This window comes from Lemur catta, chromosome 5 (assembly GCF_020740605.2).
Source record: "Lemur catta isolate mLemCat1 chromosome 5, mLemCat1.pri, whole genome shotgun sequence".
NCBI classification, from domain to species: Eukaryota; Metazoa; Chordata; class Mammalia; order Primates; family Lemuridae; genus Lemur; species Lemur catta.
In genome coordinates this window covers 29,487,771-29,513,915 of record NC_059132.1, presented here as the reverse complement: position 1 = coordinate 29,513,915, position 26,145 = coordinate 29,487,771, and the positions used below count along the sequence as shown (strand labels likewise).

The following is a 26,145-nucleotide window of genomic DNA, read 5'->3' as shown; positions in this document are numbered from 1 at the left end:
ACCGTAGCTGGGTTTCCAGGGCTTAGCATGGGACCTAGTATGGAGTAGATACATCATAAATATTTGGTGGATAAATGAATAAATGTATTGCTAGTGACAGTAGATGGTTGCTTAGCCTGGTGCCGATAATGGAGTGGAATAATGGAAAAGGGTCAGACCACAAGTCATTAAATTGAAACAACTCAATTAGTGTTTATAGGAACCATGCATTTCCTGCGTACAAATGTCTCTGTGTGTGGACAGGCGTGTGTACAAAAGCGTAATAGTGTGTTTGCGAAGGTTTGCATTTGTGCAGTCATGTGTAGACACATATGCCGTGTGTCTGTGTGTGAGGAAAGTAAGGTGATTAAGACTAAGACACATGCAAAATCACCCAGGAAGGCAGTTTCTAAGTCATTACTTTTTATTTTGAAAGATTTGTCAAACTTTCACACCACGGCGAGAGTTTGTATGATTAATAAGAAGCAGCTTTTTCATGAAATGCTTGGAGGTGAACGAGTTCTCAGCCTGTGAGATCCGACCATCCCATTGACTTTGAAGTTTCTCTTGGTTAATAAAAGGAAAAAGCGGGGTGGGTGGGAAGAGAAAAGGAGGAACATGCTAGAAACCTTATGAAAAGCATCCAAACGTGGGGCGAAAACATAACCAATTCACCAACTCTACTTTTTCTATGATACAACTTTCTTTATCTCACTCTTGATTTTGGCCTTCCTGGCTGAAACAGCCTCCCAGTCCCCGAAGCCCCTGAGAAGAAGCCTGAATCTCCAAAAGCGAGGAGAGAAGCCCCGTAGGCTGTGCCCAGGGGCCCAGAGGGAACAAACAGCCTAATGTGAAAAGAAAATGCACTGAAAGGTGAAGGAGGAAATGGTGAGGAACTGGGTTCATGTGAGAATTGATAGATTTCCATAACACAGCCCCGGAATCTTTCTCTCAGTTGCAGCCCCAGGCAAACCAGGTTCTGGTTGGTGGGTTCTGCAGGGATTTCTCCCACCACTGATCCTCTGACCCCAGAAACATCCCTGCCAACATCATGTGTCTGTTACTTCCCTTTGCCCACCTCTGGGCCACCTGGGGAAGACCCACAGGCAGCTGATACCCTGAAATAGAATTAACACAAAGTCTGGCTTGGCGAGTATTCGTCTCAGAGTAATAGAGAGAAAATCTGAAGATGCAACGTGTGCTTAGGGCAGACCGGAGCAGATCCGTCTCTGCCCCATGCCAGCAAGACAGTGGGCAAGGATGCAAATGACAAGAGAAAAATGGAACCGTTAATGAGTGAGCAAAAGACCTTGATAGTCAAGTTATAGCTAAGAATGTCATGACTTGGGTTAGAATTTCCATTTTTAGCACCGTTAATGTATTCATTTAAATCTATGTTAGCACCTTGTCCCCAGGCAGAACAACAAACCATCCAAACATTTTAAACTTTGGGGGAAACAGGAAGGGGGACGTCAAAGAGAGAGGGTCCGGTACTGCGGAAGGAGGCGTGGATTTAGATCACAAGATCCTTGTCGATATCCTCTGCAAGTCAAGGAAAGAGAGCGGAGTTAAACATGAGGCCCTGTGTGGATGGAGATGCACTTCCCACCCACGCCCCTGGGGCAGGCGGCCAGGTGACCGGCCCGAGGTCACCCAGGAAGTCGCTGACTGAGGAACCCTGGTCTCCCTGTCTCTGGCCTGTCCCTGTCTCTCACGCACGCTGCCAGGTTACACTTCCTGTTTCCTGTCCACGAGCCTGCCAGTTCCCAAAATAGCATTTGGCACAGAGTGAGCGCCAAGGCTTGAGGAAGGGAAAGAGAGAGAGACAGTCAGATGGACAGAGAAGGATCAGGAAGATGCCCGAGAGTGAGGCCAACCCAGACAGGAAGAGCAGACGGGAGTCAAAGTCACAGAGCGCAGAGACAGGCAGAGTGGACAGACACACAGAGGCAGGAGGGACAACCCGACCCACCGCCCCGGAGCAGCGCTTCTGCCCGTGCCCTTGCTCCTTGGTTCGGATACTCACGCTCCTTGATGCCGAAGCAGCCGGCCCATTCGTCCAGGGCAATGTACTTGTCATGGTCCAGGTCACAGGTCTCGAAAAACCTGGTGGTGCAGTGCTCCATGGGGATGAGGGGAGCACGCAGTGGGGCCAGCTCGGTGTGGGACAGGTACCTGCAGGGGAAGAGGCAGGGGGGGACCTGAGGCGTGGGAAAGCCCCAGACCCCAGCCTGGGGAGGCAGTGGGGGAATTAGCCTGCCCCACAGCACGGAGGGAAGGACGTTTATAGCAGGACAGGGAGCCAGGATCCTGGGCCTACCCCCAGCTCTGCCACTGACCAGCTGTGGGACTCAGAGCACAGCACTGCCCCACTCTGGGCCTCAGTTTCTCTCTCCATCAAAGCGGAAGAGGAGTCGGCCATAATTTCTAAGCGCCCTTCCAGTTCTGAGGTCTTAGGGACTCAATAACAAAGATCTCTTGGTGCATTTAATTGTTTCCTAATCGGCTGGGAATTGGGGGCACAGAAACTTAAAGTCAAAATATTCAGCCCTCTGCTTTGGTAGATAAAAATCCGGTATGAAACAACACTAGGCTTTCTATGGACACACATTTAAACAACGGTAAATGCCTAGAAAAGGGTCTAAAAAGAGACCCACCAATCTGGTGATGGCACAGACTTCTGGGGAAGGGTGTGGGAAGGGCCCGGGGTTGGCAGTGAGGGTCTCTAACCTTCCCCATTAAGCTCTAATTGTGTATCAGGCAATGTCAGAGGGCGGCCCTTCTGATTTCTCTCCCGTTGTCCATCCCTATTTCCCTGCTGGCCTTGACTCTAGAGCAGGTATATGATTTATTTTTCTTTGTTCCCCAGAGGACCCAACTAAGTTGTCCCCAAAACACTTCTCCTCCGCAAGGGTCTCCAGGGAACAATGTGACTCCAATTTTCTTTCTAACCTCTGGACCCCCCAGCCCCATCCAACTCATGGAAACAATTGCACCATGTTTGAACTGGTAGCAACACTCTCCCCCCACCGTTTATTGTACTGGGGAGAAAACTGGGGCCCAGGGAGGGGCAGGGATGCAGGCAGGGCCCCCTACAGCTCTGGGAGGAGAGGAGCAGGTAGTGGGTCCCCTCAGCCAGGCTGCAGCACTTTCCCAGGTGCTCAGCCCTTGTGGCCCCATCTGGAAACTTCCCCCCGCTGCCCCCCCCCACCCATGCTCCTTCGGTGCAGCGGGATCCAGTCGCTCAGCCTGGGCTCCAGATGTTCCCCTTGACTTTTCCCCTCCTGGCCACCGTGAATGACTCAGTTGGCTCCCAGCCACGGCAAGAGCCTGGGAGAGAAGCAGCCAGGAACTTCCCAGAGCTCAGGAGACCCCAGCCACCCGGGGTGGCCGGCAGGGTGGGCAGGTTCCAGGCACATGGGCTGGATGCAGAGCGAGGGGTGAGCATGCCAGAGAGGAGCTCCCCTGAGCGTGTGAGTAGGGCGGCCCATTCTTGCCCCTGTGTGATGCTCCGCTTCTCACAATCGAAGGAAAAGGTTAACAAGGCTCCAGGAAGTGTAGGTGTGGCCTGCTCCAGGTGGGGCTGAGCTGGACTTCTTACCCCCGTCACTACCACCACAAGAGAAGGTCAGAAGGTGGTGACAGGGGTAAGAACACAGAGTGTGAGCTCCATGGCTACAAGGACCGTGTCAGCTCTGATTTCTGTTCAATCCGCTGCCTAGGATATGGCTGGGCACATAATGAACACTCGATAGGCATTTGATAACTGACCAACCGCCTGCCTGGTGCAGGGCAGTTGCACAGCGCTGCATCACTCAGCTGGACAGGGGCAAGGGCTGCAAACGAGGAGCTTGCAACATGGATGGGTTGACCCTGAATTTTTCAGAACTGTCCCGGGTCAGTCAGGCCCTGTTGGAACTGGGCCTAGGATGAGGCTTAGGCACTGTCGGACGGCTGCTCTGCTCCTGGGCGTTCTGCTGAAGGACAGAGAGCCTGTGGCTGCCCCCACCTTGGCCTCTGCCACCCCTTGGAGCCTGGTCCTCCTTCCTCACTCAGTCACTCTCACTCTTGGGAACCCAAGCCTCTGCACACGCAGGATCACAGAGGTACGTTCAGTTCCTAGTGACTTCCACCTCTGGCATGAGAGAGTGTCATTGCTTTCTTCGTCCTTTCTCTAATGCCTGTTCCTTCTGCCCCCAGGCCAACTGTGGCCCCGGACGGGGAGCAGCAGAGGCTGTGCAGAGGCTTTCTGGCCATGGCTAGTGCACCTGCCAGCCTTGATGCCTGGCTCTGTCCGCGCCAGGGTCTGGGGGCTTACCCATCGATGGGGTGCTGGTCCAGCTGGCCGAACTGCCAGTGCACCGGGAAGATGTACATGTTGTAGTTCTTCTCGAAGTCCCGGGCCAGCAGCTCCACGGGGTGGTCTCCAGCCTCCAGGCGCTTCTCATTCTCGTGGATCTTCTTCACCTGCGAGAGTGGGGCCAGTGTGACAAAGGGTCCAGCCAGGGGCCAGTTGGGGCCCCTCCCACCTCTGACAGGAGGCCAGAGCAGGCAGAGACCGGCCAGGGCCAAAGCTCGTGTGACAGATACCAGCATCTCGTTCACAGAGCGGAGGCCTGGGATTATCTCAAAGGGGTCTCACAGAGCTGTCCACACCCAGATCACCTGGAGAGTGTGTTCAAATGCAGCTTTCTGGGCCTTGCTTCATAGAAACATTGTCTGAATAGGCTTGAGGTGGGGCTGAGGAATCTGCATTTTACCAGCACGTTGGGGTGCCTGATATGCCCATGAAAGTTTAAGATCCACAGACTCAGAAAGAAAAAGAAATAGGGCTGTTTGTATCGCTTTTGTGCAACACTGGGCTAAAGAAAGTGAGCAGGTCTCTCTACTACAGGACTTCTCAGGACCTTTAAGATATTAATGTGCACTACAAGCCTCCAAAGGCAGCTGGGAGAAGTATGTGCCCTCGTGCCCCGGGGTAAACGCACTCTGCAGGTAGGATGCCAGCTTACAGCTGGGGACCTAGCTCTAGGAATGGGACTGGATCAGCCAGCGTGGGGCCGGTAGGGCTGGGCAGACGCTCTGGGACAGGCTGGAAAGAGACCACTTACTCGCAGCTTCTGCTTCTCGGTCAGAAGGTTGTTGTCCTCATCCCTTTCATACAGGGTGACCAGGACATTCTTGAGCCAGTCCCGCATGCGCAGGGGGAACTCAGTCAGCTCAGAGTCCAGGCAGGGGGGGATGTCTAGGGTCCCAAACACAAGGTGGTCAGCACAGACCCTGCCTCTCCCTGCTGACGGCCAACATGCTCCCTGGACCCTCTGCCCACCCCAGGCCTCCACCCACACCACTTCCATCAGCGACCGTGGCACCGTGGCTTGACCTCTCCAGGCCATAGTTTCTTCACAGGACAATGAGCAAAGGATACTGTATATGAGGAAGAACGGTCTGCAAATGGCAAGTGCAAAGGCGTGTCTGCTGCTTCCTCAGCCTTGATCTTGATCTGATCTGCCCAGTGGCTCCTGCACCTTTCTGGGTGCCGGGCCCCAGGTGTGATCCTAGCAGAGGCTGGGCCCACTCTGGTGATGTCAACCACTGGCAGGTGTTTGAAACTGGGAGGCGGAAGAACTGCATCTCTCCACTGGCCCAGCTTGGCGGAGGCGGGTGGGGGGAGGAATCAGGAATACTTAACACACCAGAGCTTTCTTAGGGATGATTCCATCCTGGTCTTTGGAACTTAGCATGCCAGAATGTTGGATCTGAAGATTTCATCCAAGTCCACCCCTTTTATTGGACACATTAGAGATCAACGTGGAGAGAAGGGACTGGCTTGAGGACACATTGTCAGAGCCTCACAGCATCCAGGGCAGTGTGGCTGCCCGGGGACTCAGGGGTCTGTTTTTCCCCCATCTTTGAACCATGGAAAGTCCCCTCTGGTGGGGAGGGTGGGGGAGAAGCTTCATCATCAGCTGGGGCATGGAAGAGAACAGCTGTGATGGAAACACTTGGAGTGAGTGGGCAATATGCCTCAGGGGAAAACAAAGCCATTTCGTAGATGCTCCCTGGGACACTCTGTGGCCTCAGTGCCCAAGAATTTCCCACCAGTTTCCTCCCTCATGCCTCCTTCTCTAGTCTGTACCTTCTCCCTTCTCGTTTCACACCCAGGGCCCCATAATTGGGAGAAGGGGTGAACCACAAGGAGAACCTGTTCCCCACCCCCTCATACACCTTTCTGCACCCTGTACACCTGGGGCAGGTGAGTGGCTCTCCTCAGTGCCATCTGATGCCAGAATATACAAGACACACGATGTGCATGTTGCCTTGGAAGGGAGCAGGCGTGGCCTTGGGTGTTTTCAAGGACAGGGACGATGCTAAATGAGGCACTTGGGGCAGCTGCATGTGCAGCTGGGGCCACTAACAAAGGCCAGATAACATCCTAGCATCCTTTGCCAAACACCTGATTCCCAGGTTTCTAGAAAAGCGTGGTTATCATCTGTCTTCAGAGGGCAGATGGGAATGTAATCGAGTAAAAGGCCAAGGATATGCCAGTGCTGAGTAACAGGGCCCAAAAGAAATGGACACACATGCCCCTGTTTCAAAGCATTCAAATTCAAACATTTTAAAAATGCATTGTAGGCCTAGGTCAGACATCGTTTTTGCTTTACAGTTTTGAAGTAGGAAAGATCGGGTTAGCCTTACAGAACTTCTTTGTCATAGAGAAATAAAGTGTGGTTGTCTTGGATGCTAGTAACAACTCCAGAAATCCTCCCTTGAACTTCCGTAATTGCTTAGTCCTTCCCTGGGAGATGTCCTGAACTTGGAGTTGAGTGGTACCTACTCATAGACCACCACCTCGATTTATAAACAGGAACCCTAAGGCTCAGAAGAGGGAAGAGACATGCCCAAGGTCATACAACACGGAGTTGGCAGAGCCAGCATCAGTGCCAGCTCAGAGCTCTCCCTGAGATGGGAGTCTGGAAGGGCCCAAGGAGAGACTCACATTTGCAAGGCCCAATGTAGTCAAGGTGGAGCTTGTGGCCCTTCTTGGTGCCCTCCAGGGTGCATTTTGTGGCAAAGAAGTGGCAGGAAGAGTCGAAGGTCTTGTTGTCATTGCTGCACACCTGTTGGCAGAGCGTAGAGCACCCCTCCTTCATTCCCGAAGCCCTTCACTGGTACCACCACCCTTGCCCGTTTCAGAGATGGGGCCACTGAGGGCCAAGCAAGGAATGTGACCAGCCAAGGCCATGCAGTGAGTTCGTGGTGGGGCTGGGACAAGAACCCACTCCCTGGGCTCCCAGGCCAATGTCCAGCCCATGCTGAGAGCCACTGATGGTCTCTGAGCAGAGACACAATGGAGTCAGGGCTGAGATATGGGAAAATAAACCTGGAAGATATTTGAAGAATGAGTTGAAGATGGGGATGGGGAAAAGACAAGAGTGTGAAAAGAAGAGTTAATATAACAGGCTGGGATCGCTATCCTTAGAAGGGCCTGCTTGTCAGATTGGCCCTTGGCTGGTGTCTGGGAACTTGGCTGGAAAACTGTTCCTTGCATGGTTGTAAATCTTTCCCCAACCGATAAGGGTGGCTCGCTGTGGCTAGACTGCTCGCACAAACAATCTGCTTATGCTGAACATCTGCTCTCCTTCTGGAAGTCTGGAATTTTGGTACGTGCTAGGCAGAGGGTGTCTATGTGACCAGCCCCCAGTAAGAACTGTGGGTGCTGAGTCTCTAAGGAGCTTCTCTGGGCAGAAACATCACTCACATGTGGCTGCACCTTTGTAGCTGGGGTAAGAGCGTGCTCTGTGTGACCCCATGGAAGGGAGAGAAAAAGCAAGCCTCCACGTGGATCCCTCCAGGCTCAGCGTGTGCCTGTTCACCTATGGTCCACTGAATATCCTGAATATGTCATGCTAATAAACCCTAGCCGTGAGCACAGCTGTGTGCTGAGTCATCTGAGTCCTCCCAGTAAATCTCTGAAAATAGAGGTGGCAAAGCAGAGATGCTGAGGGCTGGACAAGGGCAGTGGCAGTAGGTAGCTGTGCCGGGAGGAACATCCCGTGTTGAACATCCTGCACGTACGTACTTAGCGCCGCTTACATATATCTGCAGAGGGAGGATTGGTGGGCACTGGTGATTGGGGGTGGGGGTGGAAGCAAGAAGGAGGGAATAATTAACAATGATGTTAAAATTTGAAGCCCAGGCCAGGTGCAGTGGCTCACACCTATAATCCCAGTGCTTTGGGAGGCCGAGGTGGGAGGATGGCTTGAGGTCAAGAGTTCAAGACCACCCTGAGCAACATAGTGAGACCCCATATCTATAAAAAATTTTAAAAATTATCTGTGCATAGTGGCTACTTGCATCTGTAGTCCCAGCTACTTGGGAGACTGAGGTGGGAGGATCGATTGAGGCCAAGAGTTTGAGGCTGCAGTGAGCTATGATCCTGCCACTGCACTCCAGCCTGGACAACAGAGAGAGACAATTGTCTCTTAAATAAATCAATATTTAAAAATAAGATTTTGGCCAGGCCTGGTGGCTCACGCCTGTAATCCTAGTACTCTGGGAGGCTGAGGCAGGAGGATCCCTTGAGCTCAGGAATTTGAGGTTGCTGTGAGCTAGGCTGATGCCATGGTACTCTAGCCTGGGTGACAGAGCAAGACTTTGTCTCAAAATAAAGAAATAAATAAAGAAAATAAACAAGATTTGGAGCCCTGAGGCTATGTTGTCTGGGGGGAGACTGAAGACGGAGGAGCCAGATAGGAGGTTGTGGGAATAATGCTGATCCCAGATTTGCTGCCCTGAGCTAGACGGCCATTAGCACGATGGTTGGCATGAGTGGATATTCAAAAAATATTTACTTGGATGGATGGATGGGTCCTATTGGAAACAAAATGGACATGTTTGAGAGATAATAAAAAAAGTAAATAGCACTTATTTGGTACTTACTATGTACCAAGCATTATCTGACAAATCCTCGCAACAGTCCTATGAGTTAAGGAGTATTTTTATCCCCTCTTTAGATGTGAGAAAACTGAGACTTGGAAAGGTTCAGCAACTTCACCAAGATCTCACAGCTAACAGGTGATGGAGATCAGGTGTGGAGTCAGCCTTCCGTCTGCCCCCAGAACCCACACGTCTGGACCTGATGCTTTGCTCAGCTGCCCCTACTCCCATCTCAGCTGTATTCTCTTGGCATCAGGCTTGGAACCTGATGGTGCTGAGTAAATTCTGGTTGGTTCTGGAGAGATCCAGTGTCAGTTAAAGCCTCACCTCTGACTCATCTGCGCTTTCCTGCTATGACTAGATCTAGCAAGGGGACTTCTGAGACCGGAGCCCCACAGAAGCCCAAGCCCAATCCAACAGCTTTCCGGGCAGAAGCTCTGTTCCAAAGGGCCCAATCACCAGCCCCCTGCCCCTGTCCCTCAGCCCTCACCTTCTCAAACTCGCCGATGGGGGCCGGGCAGCTGGTGGGGTCCTGGCACACGCACATGGGGGTGTTGTTCTCATCCAGCTCGCACACCTTGCCGTGTTTGCAGTGGTGGTTCTGGCAGGGGTCTGGCAGGGTGCAAGGGCATGGGTTAGCACCACCCAGGCCACCACAGCCACCCAGGCCTATCCATGCAGATCTTTGGGCTGATAGTCCTTGGCTGTGCACCCCACTCTGGGCTTGGGGAGCCCTGGGTCCTCCCTGCTCTTGCACAGAGCTTAGTAATCCTCATTTAGGGGAGCGGTTGGCTCAGTTAGTCTTGGGATTAGAGACTCAGTCCGAGGTCAAAGTCAGGCACTTTGGAGGGAGCAGAACGCTCAGTCTGGGACCCAGAAACACTGGATGCCATGTGGCTTCCCTGAGGATTGAAGCACCCATTGTGTTCCAAGCTCAGTTAAATAATCACAGTGAGGCATTTCTGGATTCTAGAATAGACTTTCTAGAATGGCTATTGTCATGGAGCCAGGGAGCTGTGAGGCCCAACAAAACAGACTTAAGCAACTGTAAAGGAAAGGGGACAAGAGCCCCAGACCACGCCGGACAATAGAGCCTGGCGGTGTCTGGTAAACACCGGATGAGGTGGGCGTGGAGGAGGGAAGGAACATGACTCAGTAGAGGCCCCTTTGCTCCAGCAAAAACTCCGTGCCCAGCTACAGCTAAAGACCCATTAGTTAGTCCCTCAGGATGACAGCTTAATGGGGCCTTTTCCTTGCGTTGTTTTATTTTGGGTATTTCAGTCATCCTGTGTTGGATGCGTCCTCTGCCAAGCACCGTCATGCTTTGTCTCATAAAACCCCGGACATCCTTGGGACGAGTCTACCGTCTTCCTCACCCCATGTTACAGACGAGGAAGCTGAGGCTCAGAGGATGGAAGCAAGCTGTTATGGAGAAGCCTGGGTTCAAACCTCGGCTGGTTTGCTTCCCAAGTCCGTGCTCTTAACCCCTCGGATACAGATGCCTCAGCAAGGCAGGCTCCAGCCAGGGGCCCTAGGTCATATCTCCCCCTCTGGCACAACCACAGGTAGCATTAATTATACTGTCACTCAGGCTTCGATTCCTCAGGCCTCACGTCCCTGGGCCATGTGAAATTCAGATGAGCTAATGAGTGCAGGAGCCCGATCTCTGCTCTCAGATCTGCTCCTCTGAGGGGCTTAGCTGAGCCAGAGGCCATGGGGGATCTCAGGGACCAGATGTGACCAGTGACCTCAGTAGAAATGTGAGATCCAACTTTAGAATCAGGGCAAAGAGCCATGGGACAGAAGGCCATTTCCAGGAACCCCGCTTCCGGCCACTGACAATGTGGATGGCCTGGCTATAAACTGATCTTGCCCAGATCCCAGGGGACTAAGTGCCGGAGAGTTTCCCAACCTTTAAGTCAAAGCCGTTTTTCCTCCACAGCCCACCGAGCGCCCCACCCTGCATCCCCTTGGGAAGCAACCTCACGCGGGCTGCCCCAGGCCCAGGCAGCTGAGGGCAGCCCGGATGTGCCCAGTTATGGAGAAGGGACCTACTTTCAGCCACCACCTCCTCTTCTGTTTCTTCAGCACCTTCATCAAATTCTCCTACTTCCACCTGGACAGGGTTGGCTCCCACAGGCACCTGGGATGGGGGCAGAAGAATGAGTGGAGTGGTCCCCACCCCCACCCCAGACCCGGAGGAAAAGGGAGAAGATTCGAGGGGGACTTGCCTGAAGCTTCAGGTGCCCACAGGGGACGGAGAGAGACCCGCTTTGAAGCGGGGCTGGGCCCAGGCCACAGAGAGCACAGATGCCGGGCTTGGGAATCTAGGTTCAATCTTATAGACCCTCTGTGTTTTGTAGAGCCCTGGAATTCTGCTGAGATGCCTCAGAGGCCACCGGGGTGTTAGGGCAAGAGGAGGGGCCCAGCCCTCCACCCCTGCCAGCCCCGCCTGAGCAGCTCCCCTGTCATCTGTTTTATTTATGGGGAGACTGTGGGCGATTGTGGAAGAAAAACTGTCCCACAGTTTAAAAAAAACAAAACAAAACAAAACAAAAATTCTGGTCCCCAATTGTAGGGTTCTATCGAAGGTTTGGGAAGCAGGATTTGGGAATACTCAGGATTTGCATCTGTGCTGTGGGTACATGGTGACAAATGCCCCACACCAGCATCCAGCCCCATGGCACCTGTCTGGAGTCCCCAGGGAACACATGTGGGTGGAAAGGGGCTGGGGGGCTGGGGTCACCCCCCACGTACCTCAGCCACCTCGGCCACGGTTTCCTCCACCACCTCTGTCTCATCAGGCAGGGCTTCCTGCTGCTGCTGGAAAAGAAAGTGGGGTTTGGAGAGGTCAAGGCCAAGGCCAGCTTCACCTTCGAAGTGCCTCTGGCCTGGAGCACAGGCTGGGGGAGCTTGGAGAGCAGCTTATCGGAGATCCCCAGGCTGCGCCTCAGGACTGCCATGGGTTGGGGACAGAGCAAAGGGGAAACCAGACATGCGACCCCCACGGAACACTGGAGCAGCTCCCCTTTTATATATTTTATATCTGAGGTCGTATGTAAGATTTAGCTTGTGAAAGCATTTCTGCTGCTTTGAATTCCAACAAACTCTGAAAATCACTGATCCAGACCAAACCCCCCCATTTTGCAGATGGGAAAACTGATGCCCAGAGGGGATGATGCCATGAATTTTAACAGTTGTTATTATCTTCTCCACAGTGAAATCTTGTTATTATTGTTAGGCAATTCTTTCTTGCCATTTCACCTTGGAGTAGGAAGAGGTCAGATAACATATCACTCTGAGGCTCCGGGCTGGCTGGGGGGACTTCTAAAATTAATGCCAACCTTGCCAAATCTTTTCCCCAAATCTCCCAGCCAGACTGAGACTGCCACGGCCTACCATCACTCGCCCCTTCCAGCGAAGGGAGGATGAAGGAGTCGCTGGTTGAAAGCAACTGCTCCTTCTGCCTGCCCCACATTTCTTCCTCCTCTCCTGGCAGTGGCTTCCAGATGAGCTGTGGGTGGCAACTCCGGCCCTCTGCGTGCTATTCTTGGAGGGACTGTCAGTCAAGGTGCCCCACTGCCCCCTAGCCAAGCAGCAGGCCCAGGACCCAAGCTCAGCTGGACGGGCTCTCACTGAATTTTTTTCTAATCTTTTCGGCACATTCTTTCAAGATGTGAAACTGCGGTTGATTCATTCAGATGGCAATGTCTGACACTGTCCATTAATTCTCTCCTCCTAAATCCTGGAGCTGCCCATTTCCAGTCCCCCCTAAGGCCTTTGATTTTATAACCTATCCCTGTGTCTTTTTCCACCCTATTTAGTCAGATTGAAGTCTGTTGTTTGCAACCAAACAACCCTCCCTGTTTCAGAAAGTAACCATCCCTCTCTCTGTGGCTTGACTGTCTTCTAACCCCCTCCCCTCCAGCACCCCCACCCCGACGCCCAGCTTGAATTCCTCATGTGACGAAGAGGTCACGGCCTCCTAAAGCAATCCTCCCCCATTGCTGGGAAGCTCTGACTGCTAAAAAGTTCATCTTTATATTACACGGAACTTTCTCTTCTCTGCAACTTCCACCCAGTGGTCTTCATCCCAGTTTTTCTTCTGAGCATATTAGCTTAAGGAAAAAAATCTTGTTAAGAAATCAGTCAACTGACTTGAGATGGGGAAGTCCCTGTCCCCTCTGAACATCAGGGCTGGCAGGTTCAGAACCCCTGGGGCTGGTGTTAGGAAGGAAGAGCAAGGAGATAGGATCTGTAGGTACTTACAGGGGCCGCCAAGGCCCTCCCGGCCAGGCAAAGGAGAAAGAAGACCCAGGTCCTCATGGTGCGGGGACCCTAGGAGAGGAGAGAGGGACAGTTCAGCAAGGGGGGCTTCCTGAGGGAGAGCTCCTGCCGAGCTTCTGGGATTTGCGAGATAACTTTAGGTGTTGGTTAAATGATAGTGAAAGACACGAGAGGAAATCGGTTCCAACCAATATTCTTTTCATCCTGATTATTGAGGAGAAAGTCTCAGTTTGGTGCTAAGATGTCTTTAACACCTCTCTCACATTCATCCATTTCCCTTTTTAACAAGGAGAGAGCAGCCCTCTTGCTCGGAGCTCCCACAGGAAATTATATCCAGCTGGAATTGGATAGAGTTATTTTTCTCATGTGTGTTTGTTTTTGCAGTTTCCTTCTATTTCTGACAAAGATACACTGGGTTTTCCATTAATGGGAATGATATAAAGCCTCCTTTCTCAATATATTTATTTACGTTTTTGAAAAGTGATTCAACTAAAGTAGTGGGCTAATTAGTCAAGTTTGGGCAATGCCAAGCCAGATCATCTTCAAGGGCTCTTCAATCCTTGATGCTCTGAGATGAATTCTTTTCCTACGCCCAAAGCCTTCCTCCTCCTCCTCTCTACTTCCTCTGCCGTGGGAGAAGGTAACAGGCAGCAACCTCTTGCCAATTTTAGACAATGAGACCCACATTTTAAAACAAAGAACAATAGTCTTGGAGTGTGACCTTGGAGTGTGGCCACATTTTTCTCCGTTCTACCCAGAAGCGACAGCACTCCTCTAGATCCTCTAGAGAAACTATCCAAATGCTTCCACATGGTGCAAAGGGGATGTTAGCTGAGATCTAGAAAATTCCCCTGCCCTGGTCACTGCTATGAACTCGCTCTCTAGATGCCGAGCTCTAGACTCTAATGTGCTCATGACTGCGAGGGATCTTAGAGCGGAATCTCCCCTGATGATCCAACACCAAAATGCCATCCCTAACAGAGGATCTGCGGTGGGGACATGGTGGGGACATTTTATTTCTTGTGCTAACTAAATGGATTTGCATTTCCAAATTGCTTTAGAAAGTTCTTCCTTTTACTGATCTAAATCTGCCTCCTTTCCTCGGCCCTCCTGGTCTACCTTCCCTGTCCCTCCTTCTGCAGCCACATAGAACAAATGTGCTCTTTCTACCCCCAAACAGCCTTGCAGTCAAGGGCAACAGTGGCCATGCCTTTCCTCTTTCGTCCTCCAAAACTTCCCTGTCAGGCTCGTCATCCCCAGTTCCTTCCAAGACTTCTCAACTGACCACGCACGGTGGTGGGAGGTGCCCTGGCATTGTGGAGAAAAACACTCAGTGTGAAATTAAATGCCAGGGATTCTGCTTCTACCTCAATACTGTCTTGATGTATTGGTTAAGTCTTTGTTCTCTCTAGACCTTGGTTCCCCCATCTGTCAACTGAAAGTAGTAGACCAGGTGAACTTGGAGCTGGTAGGCTGGGTCTTTAAAATGTTCTTAAAATATCCCAGGCACATGCTGGTCTTGGCACATGTCACCTCCTCTGGGGTTACCCATCTTCACCTGGATTATATTAATAGTATTTCGGTAGCAGGAGCAAGCAAAGGAAGAACAGACTTCATAATGGTCCTTTCTTGAGCTAAAAGAGACAGAACACCTCACCCCCTCTTGCAAGACGTGTGCGTGAAATAAGAGTAACAGGAATTTAAAGGAATTGCCCTGGGAGCTTGGCGTCGCTTCACAATGACACCAACTCCCAGAGGAGACCAGTCTTCCCTTTCCAGGAAGTTTGTGGAATGTTCCTCACACAGCTGTTCGTTTGTTCCCTAAGGCTTGTGAGGAAAATCTCCCTTCTTGCTTCCCCATTTGGAAGACACGAGAAAAACAACTCCTGCGTGTGGCTTTGGACAAATGGAACATGAGAGAAAACATGAATGAAGGACTTGTCTGAGGTTGTTTAAAGTACGAGAGTCAAAGTGAGACTGGCAGCTGGAACAAAAAACAGTCACCCCATCTGGGCTACAGTGACAGAGGGGTCATGTCATGGGAGAAACAGCCCAGCTAGGACTGCAAATGTAACAGGCTTCAGATTAGAGCCAGGAAGGTGGACGTTTCCAAGTACCGTGTCCTGCACCTGAGCAGAGGAACCACGTCCCCTCTGTGAACAGGGAAAGGTTTTGTTGGTGGCTCTTCCATCCGTCCTGCCTCACCATCTCCCTCACTCCTTTCCCAGCTGTGCACACACACGCTCTGCCACCCCCATCCCTGCTCTTGCAGCCAGAAGGGAAAAATAACTCAAGCCCTGTCGTGTGTGATAGTTGCTACAGCACTCTCATGCATACACTGTCCCCGGAGCCCCTGACGGCGTTGGGCGGGCAGACAGCCATGGAAGGGCTCTTGGTCCCACTTTCCTGATGAGTCTGAGGTTGAGAAGGGGGAAACACTTGCCCAAAGTCATGCAGCATTGAGGCCCATTCCAAATTGCCAAGGCTCCCTTCTCGTGGAGCTGAGGTGAGCCAAATAGGGGTTATGCTCAGAGCGGGGTGGGTAATGCAGACAGAGACTGTTAAGAACAGCACACAAAATCTCGGAGGAGGAGTTATTTTCCAAGTGTCAGGTCCTGCCCAGTGTCCTGTGCTGCATCACCAGTCCAAGAACCCGTTTCCTCTCGGTGGTGGGATGGGAGGGAAAGGAAGCAGCTGGGCTATTCTAGACACACAGTCTACTCCCTGCACACCCGTGAGACCCCCCCTCTCTGAAGTTCTCTAAAACACCATTGGCCAAGGTGGCCAGGGTCCACCCTGCAAAGCTAATGGGGTGCAGCAGTCACTCCAGCAAGGTCAGAACACAGGGTCAAACCCGAGCATTCAGAACTTAGCAGCTGTGATCCTTTGCCAACCAGACCAAGATGTAGCATGCCCATGGAAATATAAACGTTCTTCATATAAATGACCAGTATTAGATGAAAACTCCCTCCTTTGTATTTCTTTAGCCTATGGTGATGCATATATGTATCGTTTTCAGAGAGTTTTCATAATCCAGCATCCCAGTGGGGGCTCAATGCCCATAGCACAGATGGAAAGACTGAGGCCCAGAAAGAGGAAGAAATCACCCATAGCCAAGAACTGAGAGCCCCAGTGAGTGAGCAGGGCTGGGGTGAGGACCCCAGCAGCCTCACCCGCCACTGGCACGTCCCTCCCTCAGCGCGATATTTCCCTTTGTGGCCACCCCCTCCCAGGTGGCCACCCCCTCCCAGGTGGTCACCTGAAGGAGGCCCAGCTGGGCTGTGAAGTGGCCTGAGGGGCTGGGAGGGAAAAAGCCCTGGGCCAGGGGAGGAACGGGAGGTGTATTTCCCTTGGCTTGGTGGCTGTCAAATGCAGACACCCCTCACCCCCACCCACTGCCTCCTGTTCCGTACATCGAGTCCCTTCCTTTTGCCTTTATTTGCTCTGGAGACGGCTAAAAACCCGTCCTCGGCTGCCAGCAGGACCCGAAGCTGAGGTCACTTCTCTCTCTTTGGAAAGACTCTAGGGATGGAAAAGTACAGCCAGCCCCCCGGTTTGTGTCCCTTGAGACATACACGGCCTCCTTCGGGTTCTCCCTGGATGTTGAAAAGTTGCTAAATGTCAGAGCTGGGAGAAATGTCAGAATCATAGAATTTTAGACTGTGGTTCTCATAATCATAGACTCTCAGAATGTGAAGCACAGAAGCCGAGTGGCAATCGTTGAATCTGCTTTGAGTGGGAAGCGTTTATGAAGCAATGCAATCCCATAGAACTTTCCAAGATGATGAAAATATTCTATATCTGCATTGTCCAGTGTGATAACTACTGGCCACCTGTGGCTACTGAACACTTGAAATGTTGCCAGTGTAAACGAAGAACTGAACTTTTAATTAATTTACATCTAAATAGCCACATGTGGCTAGTGGGCTCTGGAGCCCGAATGTACAAACCCTGGCTCTGCTGCTCAGCAATTGTGTGACATTTAGAAATAGACTTTACCTCTCTGAGCCTCCATTTGTTCCCCAATCTGTAAAGCAAAAATAACATACCTACCTGGAAAGGCTCATGGGTGATTTACATGAGAGACTACAAGTAAAGAGGTAAACAATGGTGTCATTTGGAAGAGCATTTTAAAATTCGAAGATCCCAGAATCTCCATCGCCCTCGAGAATCCAGTGCAAGAATCCCAGCACTTTGTCTCTCTGCCCAGGGAGAAGGAGGCATGGGGGCGGAACAAAGGAGACATCGCCTCTGTTGGTCTGGGGGACACCAGCACTCAGCCTCCAGAGGACATAGTGACCAAGCCCAGGCCCTGGGCTGGCCTCTTTGTTGGGCTGCGGACGCAAGCCAAGCACCTCACTCCCACTGTCTGGCTCGGAAACCAGGGCTCCAGAAACACACATTGCTGGTAAACAAGCCCAAAGAGAGGAAAACAAATGTAGAGGCAATAAAGCAAGCCTGGAGCCAGGCCCTCCAGGGAGCCAGCACTCAGGAGGGAGGGTGGGCTCCACTGAGGTGGGGGCGAGCTGGCCCAGCAAATCCTGCTCACACCCCAGGGAGCACACACAGCCTCTCAGAGGTGTCCTCGTGACATGACGTGGAAGTCAGGAGACCTGCGAGCAAGTCGGTGGCTCCCAGCACACTGTGCAAACTCAGGGAAGTCTCTGCTCTCCAGCCCTGAACGGCCTACAGCTCGTCTGTATGAAGAGTTGTTTTAGATCAGTGATCAAAACTACCTAAGCCAGAGAATCCTTCCTTTCAAAGAAGCCTTCTGCAGGAGTCCACTGCTTCGAACAGCTGAAACCGTTTATCATGTGTTGAAATGTGTGAATGGTTATGACCTACTCAATAAATAAACTTGAACTTAAAAAACAAAAGCAGGTAAAAATGGAGTAGAGATGGGGGCTGCGAGTCCTATGCACATGGACATCCCCTGAGACACCTTGGAGCATCTCTAGGTTCTCCTAGCAACACTTTGAAACCCTCGGGCAAGGTGGTCCCTAAAGTTCCTGTTGGCTCTGACTTTCTGTATCAAACTCAGGCGAAAGCTTTTTTGGAGTATTACCTCTCTCGACTTGCCCGTTGACTCCCTGTTTCCACTTGTAATATTCTAATGCTGAAAAGGAAGAAGCTAAGAAAAGTTTTAAGGTGTTGTGGATATAAAAACCTAAGACTGGAGAGTTTCTGGGGCAACTGAGAGATGGCTCCAGAGCCTGGGGGTGGAATGAGCCTGACTGAGAACCCATAATGGCATCTAAGATGCCACGTTTCACTGTGGCTGGCAGAGGCTCAGGGTGGAGAGTCAGGCTTCCTCTTTGGCTCCTTGTCGGGGACCACTGCTGCATCCAAGGTGACCACAAATGGAGGGGATGAGAAATAACATCAAAGAGTCCAGGCTGTCACAGCTGGAAATGCCTAAAAGATCCCAAAGATAGGAAATACGTGGCATACATGCTCCCACCTGCCCCGCCTGTGCACGTGGCAGACATTACTAATCAATGATATGACCTTTCCCCCCAAAGTCTAGAGTGGCACTAGAATCCTGAACACAGTTCTCTGGCAGCCACTACCAATGGATTAGTGTTGTCAGGCCATGTGAAACCTCTTTGTCATGCCATTTATTTTAAAGATGGAGAAATTGAAGTTTAAAGAGGGAAAATAACTCACTCAAGGTCATATAGCAAGCTGGTGTCTGAGCCAAAGTTCCAGATGTTCAGAAACATCCAGATGTTTACCTCATTTTGTTTTTTCATCTGATCTTTCAGTCTGAGATCCAAATGCCATGACTAACACAAGAAGACCCAGAGGGATCCCCAAATGAGAGGGGTTATGCCAAGTTTCTGAAAGAACCCAGCTCTGAAGAGGGCTGGTGTCTCTGTTCATATTTTCGCTGCAGACATCAAGCTCTAGAGCGTGGTGGGTGAGAGCAAAGTTGGTTTCCTGTCGAAGATACCTCCTGGCTGAGGAGGAGACTGTTTTTCTAAATAATTCTGTCAAGTCACTACTTGCTGGGTCTGGCCCTGCACAGCCCAGCTGTGCCTGGGTTCAGGATTGGGGTTGGGAGGGAGGAAGAGAAAGCATCCAGGTTCTGTGTTGTGGAAAAAAGGTAGCTTCATTCATCCTCATGGTTGGTTGAAAGCTCAGGGCCAGCGTTGTCTCTCCTTTTAAGACTGAGGTTGGGGAGGGAGCCAGCAAGAAGCAAATGAGCAGCGGCCTATTAGCTCCATCATGCTGGGCCTTTGGGCTATTTGGACAAAGCCACGTGGGCTGGAGTAGGCCAGTGTAGACCAGCAAAAGGGAGAGAGAAAGTGCGGCTCATTGCTGTTACCCACAGGGCTTGTTGCCTGGAGAAGTTGCCTGAGTGTGATTCCAAAGTGACCAAACGGAGTGAAGGAGGGAGGCCAGGTGAACATCTAAATAGTTCCAAACACCTGGAAGTTTGGCTCAGACACCAGCTTGCTGTGTGACCCCAAGAGAATTATTTTCTCCTCCTGAGCCTCAGTTTCCCTCTCTCTAAGACGTAGAGGTGCTCAGGTGGTATATGTGGGTTACGTGTCTGTCTCCTTGTCACGATCTGTGTTATGTTTGACTGTGTACATCCGTGTGTGGCTACAAATGGCAGTGTGTTTGCCCGCCTGATGGCACGTCTGTGTACTTTACACGCAGCCTGACTCAGCATCTGTTTCAGCCTGTGATGGGTGAGCGTCAGAGTGTTCGTATTCATCAAGATGTATTCCTAGAACGTGACTGTGTCTATAAATCAAAGCGTCATCCAGGGAGAGGCATGTGAGCGAGTGACTTTAGGTGTCTGCTGGTGGAATGAAGTTGCTCATTTTTAGCTGTGCCAGTGGGCATCTGTTGATGAAATCGGCGTTTATACTTTGCATCGCTGTGAGTTTGTATCTGTCCCTGTTTATCTCTGCATACTTATCTACCTACCTAAATAACCTCAAAAGCCAAAAATTCTACTGTTCACCTCACATCCTCAGCTCTTTCCTCCACTATCCTTTCTTATTAATAGCTTATTTTGAGCAAGGAGGGCTGCTCTTGTGAATAGCAAACCCCAGCCACGCTATTGGTTGATAAGTCTCTACAAATGGGTAAAGATTTTAGCATGACCATTAGGCAACTCAAGCTCTCCCCAACCCCTCCTCTCATTTTCTTTTCAGCTGGGGTGAGTGAGTGTTAAAAATGTAGGCCAGCCATTCCTTTGAATAAAAGCCCCATCACAGATTTAGGTTAATGGGATTCAGAGCTACAAGAAGGCCTGGCCAGAGACCATCTACCTTAGATCTTCCATCTAACAGATTGGAAAACTGAGGCCCAGAGACAAATGCCTTTCCCAATGCCACACTGTGAGTTAGAACCCACTTCTGCTTGTGCCGTGGCCAGTGCTCTTTCTACATGGAGGGCACAACATCCTTGGGAAATACACAAGAAGGTCCCCAAATCAAAATCAATTTAAACTATTTTTTAAGATATGCTTGTCAGCACTTTTAGTAAAGGGAAGTTCTATCCAAACCCTAAGATGATGGAGCTGCCAGGAAAAAAGCTGGGAAAGATTTCACCAAATCTTTAGATGCCATAAATCCACCAGTTCTAAAACCTTTCCTGTTAGGAGGCAACGCGACATTCTGCAAAGTGCTTTCCTGTGCATGATCCCATTTTCCCCACACACTGTCCCCTCGAGGTCGTTATTGCTCTTTAACCAAGGAGGGGACTAGGGCCTGGAAAGGAGTGATTAGTTCAAGGTCAAATGGCACCTTCAGGGCATAGCTAGAACTGAAACCAAGGTCTTCAAACACCCTGTGCAGGGAGCTCATCACAGCTCCCCACCCCCACCCCCAGGATCCTGGGGGACCATAAGGGCAGGGCCTACAGTTTACTGCTGCCCTTGTATTTGGGGCTGGGGTGGGGGACATTCAGATCAGCCTGAAGTTCTGTGAGGGTTCCCAGCGTCCCCTCCCAGCCAGCAGGCGGGACCCTGAAAAAAAGGTTACCGTGGCAACTCGCATTCCTCCGAGGGTGAGTCACGACGGAGAAGAGGCTTCTGGTGGGTGGGACTTGGAGGAAGTTTCAAAAGTTGATTCCTTCCCCAGGCGAACCCCCTTCCAGCCCTCCCTCCCCCTCTTAGCTCCAGGCTTTGTCGATGTGGCAGCTGATGGCTGCGGGTTAACCCTCTCTTTCCCCAGCCACTCCCATTTCCAAAGTTCCGTCCTCCCGCAAATGTGCGTTTGTTTCCAGCATCCGCTTCCGTCTGCCACATCCCCCTCGGCATCCATCTGAGAACATCTTAAGGCTGGAAGCTGTGAACACCAAGTTCTCTCTCCCCCTGCCGCCCCCAACACAGTGCATACAGTTTTAAGGGGCTTGCAGATGACTTGAAGCCCATTCAAAGACCAGTCCACGGTTTCTGGTTAAGAGACAGACCTTCCTTTGAAATCTTCAGAGGACCCCCAAGTCCAGCCCTCTTCCCTTACGGACGGACGGGGAAGCTAGGTCTGGCTGAGACACTTAACATACATGTAGAATGTGTGCGTGAAGCCCGCCACGCCACGTATGACTTGCATCTCACTATGCCACCAGCACTGGGGCACATGGAAATTTAACCCTAGACAAGTACTGTGAAAACATTTTCTAATGTTTTCAGCCAGTTGGTGGAGCCAGGGAGGGTGAAGGCAGGGGGCTGTCTGAAGAGGACCTAACACCCTGACAGGCTGGACACCATCAAAACAGTGAGGTACGGAAGGGGGCCCTGGAACCCTCTCTGTCTTACCTCTGTTCCCCACCACACCCTGCCCCCATTGCACCTCGCGTCTTGGTTGGGTGATATCTGATGTCTGGGTTCTTCAGACCTAGATAAACCAAGGGCTACTCCTGCGGAATTCCTGTGGTTTCCATCCCAGGGGCCCAGGACAGGAACAAAGCCTAACTCAAGACTCAGGGTGATGGTGGCATTTCAGGCCAAATGGCGCTGGGTGTGTGTGTGTGTGTGTGTGTGTGTGTGTGTGTGTGTGTGTGTGTGTGTGTGTGTGTTGTGGGCGTTCTGGGAGTGGGGAGAACTCGAAGGAAGCAGGAGCCTTCCCAGAGGTGCAGATCAATGGTGAAGCCTCCCCCTTTGCCTTTCAGAGACTAATTTATCATCCGTGTGAAGTCCCTTTTGTAAAACAGAGCAAGAACCAAGTCTAGGAGGTTTACTTCTCCTGGAATAGGAGGCAGGACAGGCTCGGCTGCTGGCTGGGTCCCTATTGCAGTTGTGACAGGATCAGATTCCCAGGGAAGGAGGAGGCTGCCAGATTTGCAGAGGGAGCAAAGAGGACAGGCAGCCAGCCTCTGAAACCAGAGGGACAGAGAAAGAGAAAACACTGCCCCAAAGACACGATGAGATTATTTTCTGCAAACCTAAAAGGGGGACCAAGTTACACAGTAGTCTACCTCCTGAAAAGCAACAGGCAGGGACTCGGGGACCGTGCCCTTAAGGGCAGCGGGGATGGGGCAGAGGAGATGCACACCCCAGTGCAGCTTTCCCTCCCTTGCACGCGAGCTGGAGGCGTGAACTAGGGTGTCGGGGCAGATGCGACTATAGAAGGCAAAGGCTGGCAGGGGTGGCGCATACCTCAGTGGCAGGCAGGCAGCAGGCAGAGCGGCTGTCCGGACAGTCTGAAGGTCTGCAGGAATGTGGAGGGGTTTAGAGCTGGGTAACAGGAAACCACTCAGAGCTCTGGGCTGGGTCTATCTCCCCCTCCACCCCTCGGTCCCTCCTCCTCCTCTGTCTCCTCCTTCTCCCCCCCACCTCCCCCTTCTCCCCAGCCAAAGCTGTCTCTGTCTTTCATTTCTTTCCTCCTGTTTTTGCCGTGTGCTGACCAGACACCCCAACCCTGCCTGTCTCGTCTGTTCTGGGGCTGCTGCCTAAACAGACTCCCAGAGCGCCAGGGCTGGAAGCACCCGCAGGAATCACCTAGAACAGCCTCCTTCTTGTTCAGAGGGCACCAGAGGCCTGGAGAGTGCAAGGGATTACCCAGGGGTCCCCAGGGGCAGCCTGGCCCAAGTGTCCTGACTTTCTGACCAGTGACTTGTACAAGAGTCCTCCCTAATATTAGGCAATGCTGAGAAAGGCAGAGCAATGCAAGAGGGTGGTATTTGTGACAAAGGCAAGGCCCAGACTCGCCTCTGCACAGACGAGACAAGCTGCTGCTGGTAGCATATTCCTTGATGATTTGGGGCGTGGACTTAAAAAAACCCCCCACTCTGACTCTAGTTGTACCGCTGATAAACACATAAGGGATTAGACTTCTAGCTGGGGAACCTGTGTCGTCAGTAGGGAACAGATAAGGCGATTGATGATACTGATAATAACCAGTAGTAACTGTGGCTGGGGTTTACTGAGGACTTAATCTTCACAGCAACCCCTTGCCGTAGGTATTGTTACTATGTCCATTTTAATGAAAGGAAACAGAGGCTCACAGAGGTTCAGTAACTCGCCTAACATCACCTGGCAAAAAGTGGTATAAGCAGGCTGTCCACGTTTCAACTTGGTTCCTCTCGTGGTACGTGAACTGCTCAGTGCGACAGGTCTGGGTTGAAGATTCAATTGCGTGCTTAGCACTCTGGGAGGTACAAGAATTAATACCAGGGCCAGGCGCTTGGCTCACGCCTGTAATCCTAGCACTCTGGGAGGCCGAGGCGGGTAGATTGTTGAGTTCGAGACCAGCCTGAGCAAGAGCGAGACCCCATCTCTACTAAAAATAGAAAGAAATTATATGGACAACTAAAAATATGTAGAAAAAATTAGCCGGGCATGGTGGCGCATGCCTGTAGTCCCAGCTACTCGGGAGGCTGAGGCAGGAGGATCGCTTAAGCCCAGGAGTTTGAGGTTGCTGTGAGCTAGGCTGATGCCATGGCACTCTAGCTTGGGCAACAGAGTGAGACTCCATCTCAAATAAAAAAAAAAGGATTAAAACCAGGTCCTTGTCCTCAAGGAGCTTTGAATCTTGCTGGATGGACGTGCCATATGCATGCAGCCAGTTACACGAGTGGTCCAGACTCTAAGGCTCATCCCAGGGCTTCAGAGAGGTGGAGGCTTCCTGGAAGAGGTGGACCTTGAAGCATGGGTTGGGTTTGAATACCCTGGAAAGGGAGAAGGCAGAACACTCAGATATACTTCCACCTGCTGTGGCCCCTGCCGCTCTTGCTGTCCTTTCCACCTACCACTGTCCTCCACGTCCACTCTCTGCAGCCACACCAGCTTCCTTCCCATCCCTCAACTACCCCAAAGCTGCTCTTACCCCAGGAGCTTTGCACTTCCTCTTACCTCTGCCAGAGACACTCTTCCACCAGATTTTCCTGTGCCTGTTCTAATGACACCTCCTCAGGGAGGCCCTCCCTGACCACTCGAGCCATCTCCTGGCCTCTCTCACAGGCACAGTTCATCGCCTTACACTGTTTTATTTCCTCCCCAGCACTTGTCACTATCAGAATTACTCATTGCCCCTGCTAGACAGAAGCTCCCTGAGAACAGGGGCTTCACGTATCTTACTCACCGCAGGTTTCCAAGTGTGTCCAACAGTGCCCCACACAAAGCTGGCTCTCAGTCAACGTTTCTGTCAATAAATGAATGGACTTCCATTTACCCAGCTGAAAAAAGAAGGGATCATCTTTTACTGGGGTTCCAGCCTAGAAAAGTGCCCCATGCTGGTCTTTAGGAGACCCTCAAACCTATTAAAATTGAATATAAAAGTCTGGGCATCTGTGCATTTTTCTGCAGAGAAAGTTCATGGCTTTCTTCAAGTTCTCAAAAGGACCAGCCAGGAATCCAAGAAGGAAGCTCTGCCTCCAAATGATCCCCAGGCCTCTCCCTGGTCCAAAAGCCAGGAGATTTAGCCATTGAATACAGGGTGCTGGAAGACTCCCCAGACACCTGTTTTGCCATCTGGACAGATGTGCATTTTTATAGGATTGGTTGCTATAGATCCCAGGCATTGTGGGGACTAAAATTAATAGAAGTTTTGTGTTTTTCTTCATGAACTAAGATGATGATTCTGATGAGGCTGAGCCAATGGAACTATTCCTAGTCTTTGGCTGGCGTTCCCATGTGGCATTCAGTTCAGGAATTGGAAATCTGGTTCAAGCTAGACTGAAGCTTGGGACAGAGGTCCCGTCTGCGGGCCATCCCTGTGGGGACACCCTGAGCCAGGATCCTTCGAAGAAGGAAAACTTAGTAGGTTTTATATCTAAGGATAACAGCAGGCTGGGGGAGCAGGAGTTTCTGAAGCAAGGGTGACTCTGACCGAGAAAGACCACTGGGACTAAGGCTGGTCCTCCGGCCACCACCAAGGGCTTGGTAGGAAGGGAGAGAAGCACAACCTGGCCAGGTGTGACAGACCTGGGTGCAAGTCCCTGCTCTGCCACTGAGTCGTTGAGTGACTCTGGGCTCATCCCTGCCCCTGTCTGAGTTACACTTTTTCATTTGGAAAATAGACTGGACAGCAGAGTAGTAGTAGTAATAAGAGCCAGCATTTATTAGACACCTACTATGGGCCAAGCACTGAGCTAAAGTCTTTGCATATATTTTCTGGTTTAATTCTTTTATAAATGTGGAAAATATAGCTCAGATCAATAATTTGCCCAAGTATGTGACAAATCAGGGAATCAAATCCAGGTTTAAGGGACACCAGAGCCTAAGCGCTGGACCATTACACTCTACCAGCCTCAATTCCCCTCCACACTGACTTCGGTGGACTTCAGACCATTCAGCCACTGGCAGCCCTCTCCTTTGTCAAGTATGTTGCTGATCCACATTAAGTTGGATCAACTTTCATCTTGCAAACTGAGGAGTCAGTACATCGGGGGCCCACCACCCCCTCCAGCCACTCTCCAGCTGTGCTCTTCTGGGCACTTCCCACCTGACCCTGATCCCAGCCTCCTGACCCAGCACCCAGG

General features: G+C 51.4%; 1 protein-coding gene across 2 annotated transcripts; it reads right to left on the bottom strand.

Moving 5' to 3' along the window:
• Positions 1-381: 381 nt before the first annotated feature.
• On the bottom strand, positions 382-23,118 carry SPARC (secreted protein acidic and cysteine rich). 2 transcript variants are annotated; one of them, XM_045551329.1, is made up of 10 exons: positions 22,823-23,118; positions 13,189-13,257; positions 11,677-11,739; positions 10,975-11,062; positions 9,410-9,531; positions 6,980-7,100; positions 5,091-5,224; positions 4,298-4,446; positions 2,006-2,154; positions 382-1,521 (listed from the first exon to the last, which is right to left on the bottom strand). In XM_045551329.1, the coding sequence occupies exons 2-10, from the start codon at positions 13,243-13,245 to the stop codon at positions 1,493-1,495; spliced, it is 912 nt and encodes a 303-aa protein (XP_045407285.1). In that variant the 5' UTR covers positions 13,246-13,257; positions 22,823-23,118; the 3' UTR covers positions 382-1,492. The 2 variants fall into 2 exon arrangements, with proteins under 2 accessions (XP_045407285.1, XP_045407284.1); XM_045551328.1 differs by having other exon boundaries at positions 11,677-11,742; positions 22,823-22,948.
• Between the last annotated feature and the right edge of the window lie 3,027 nt (positions 23,119-26,145).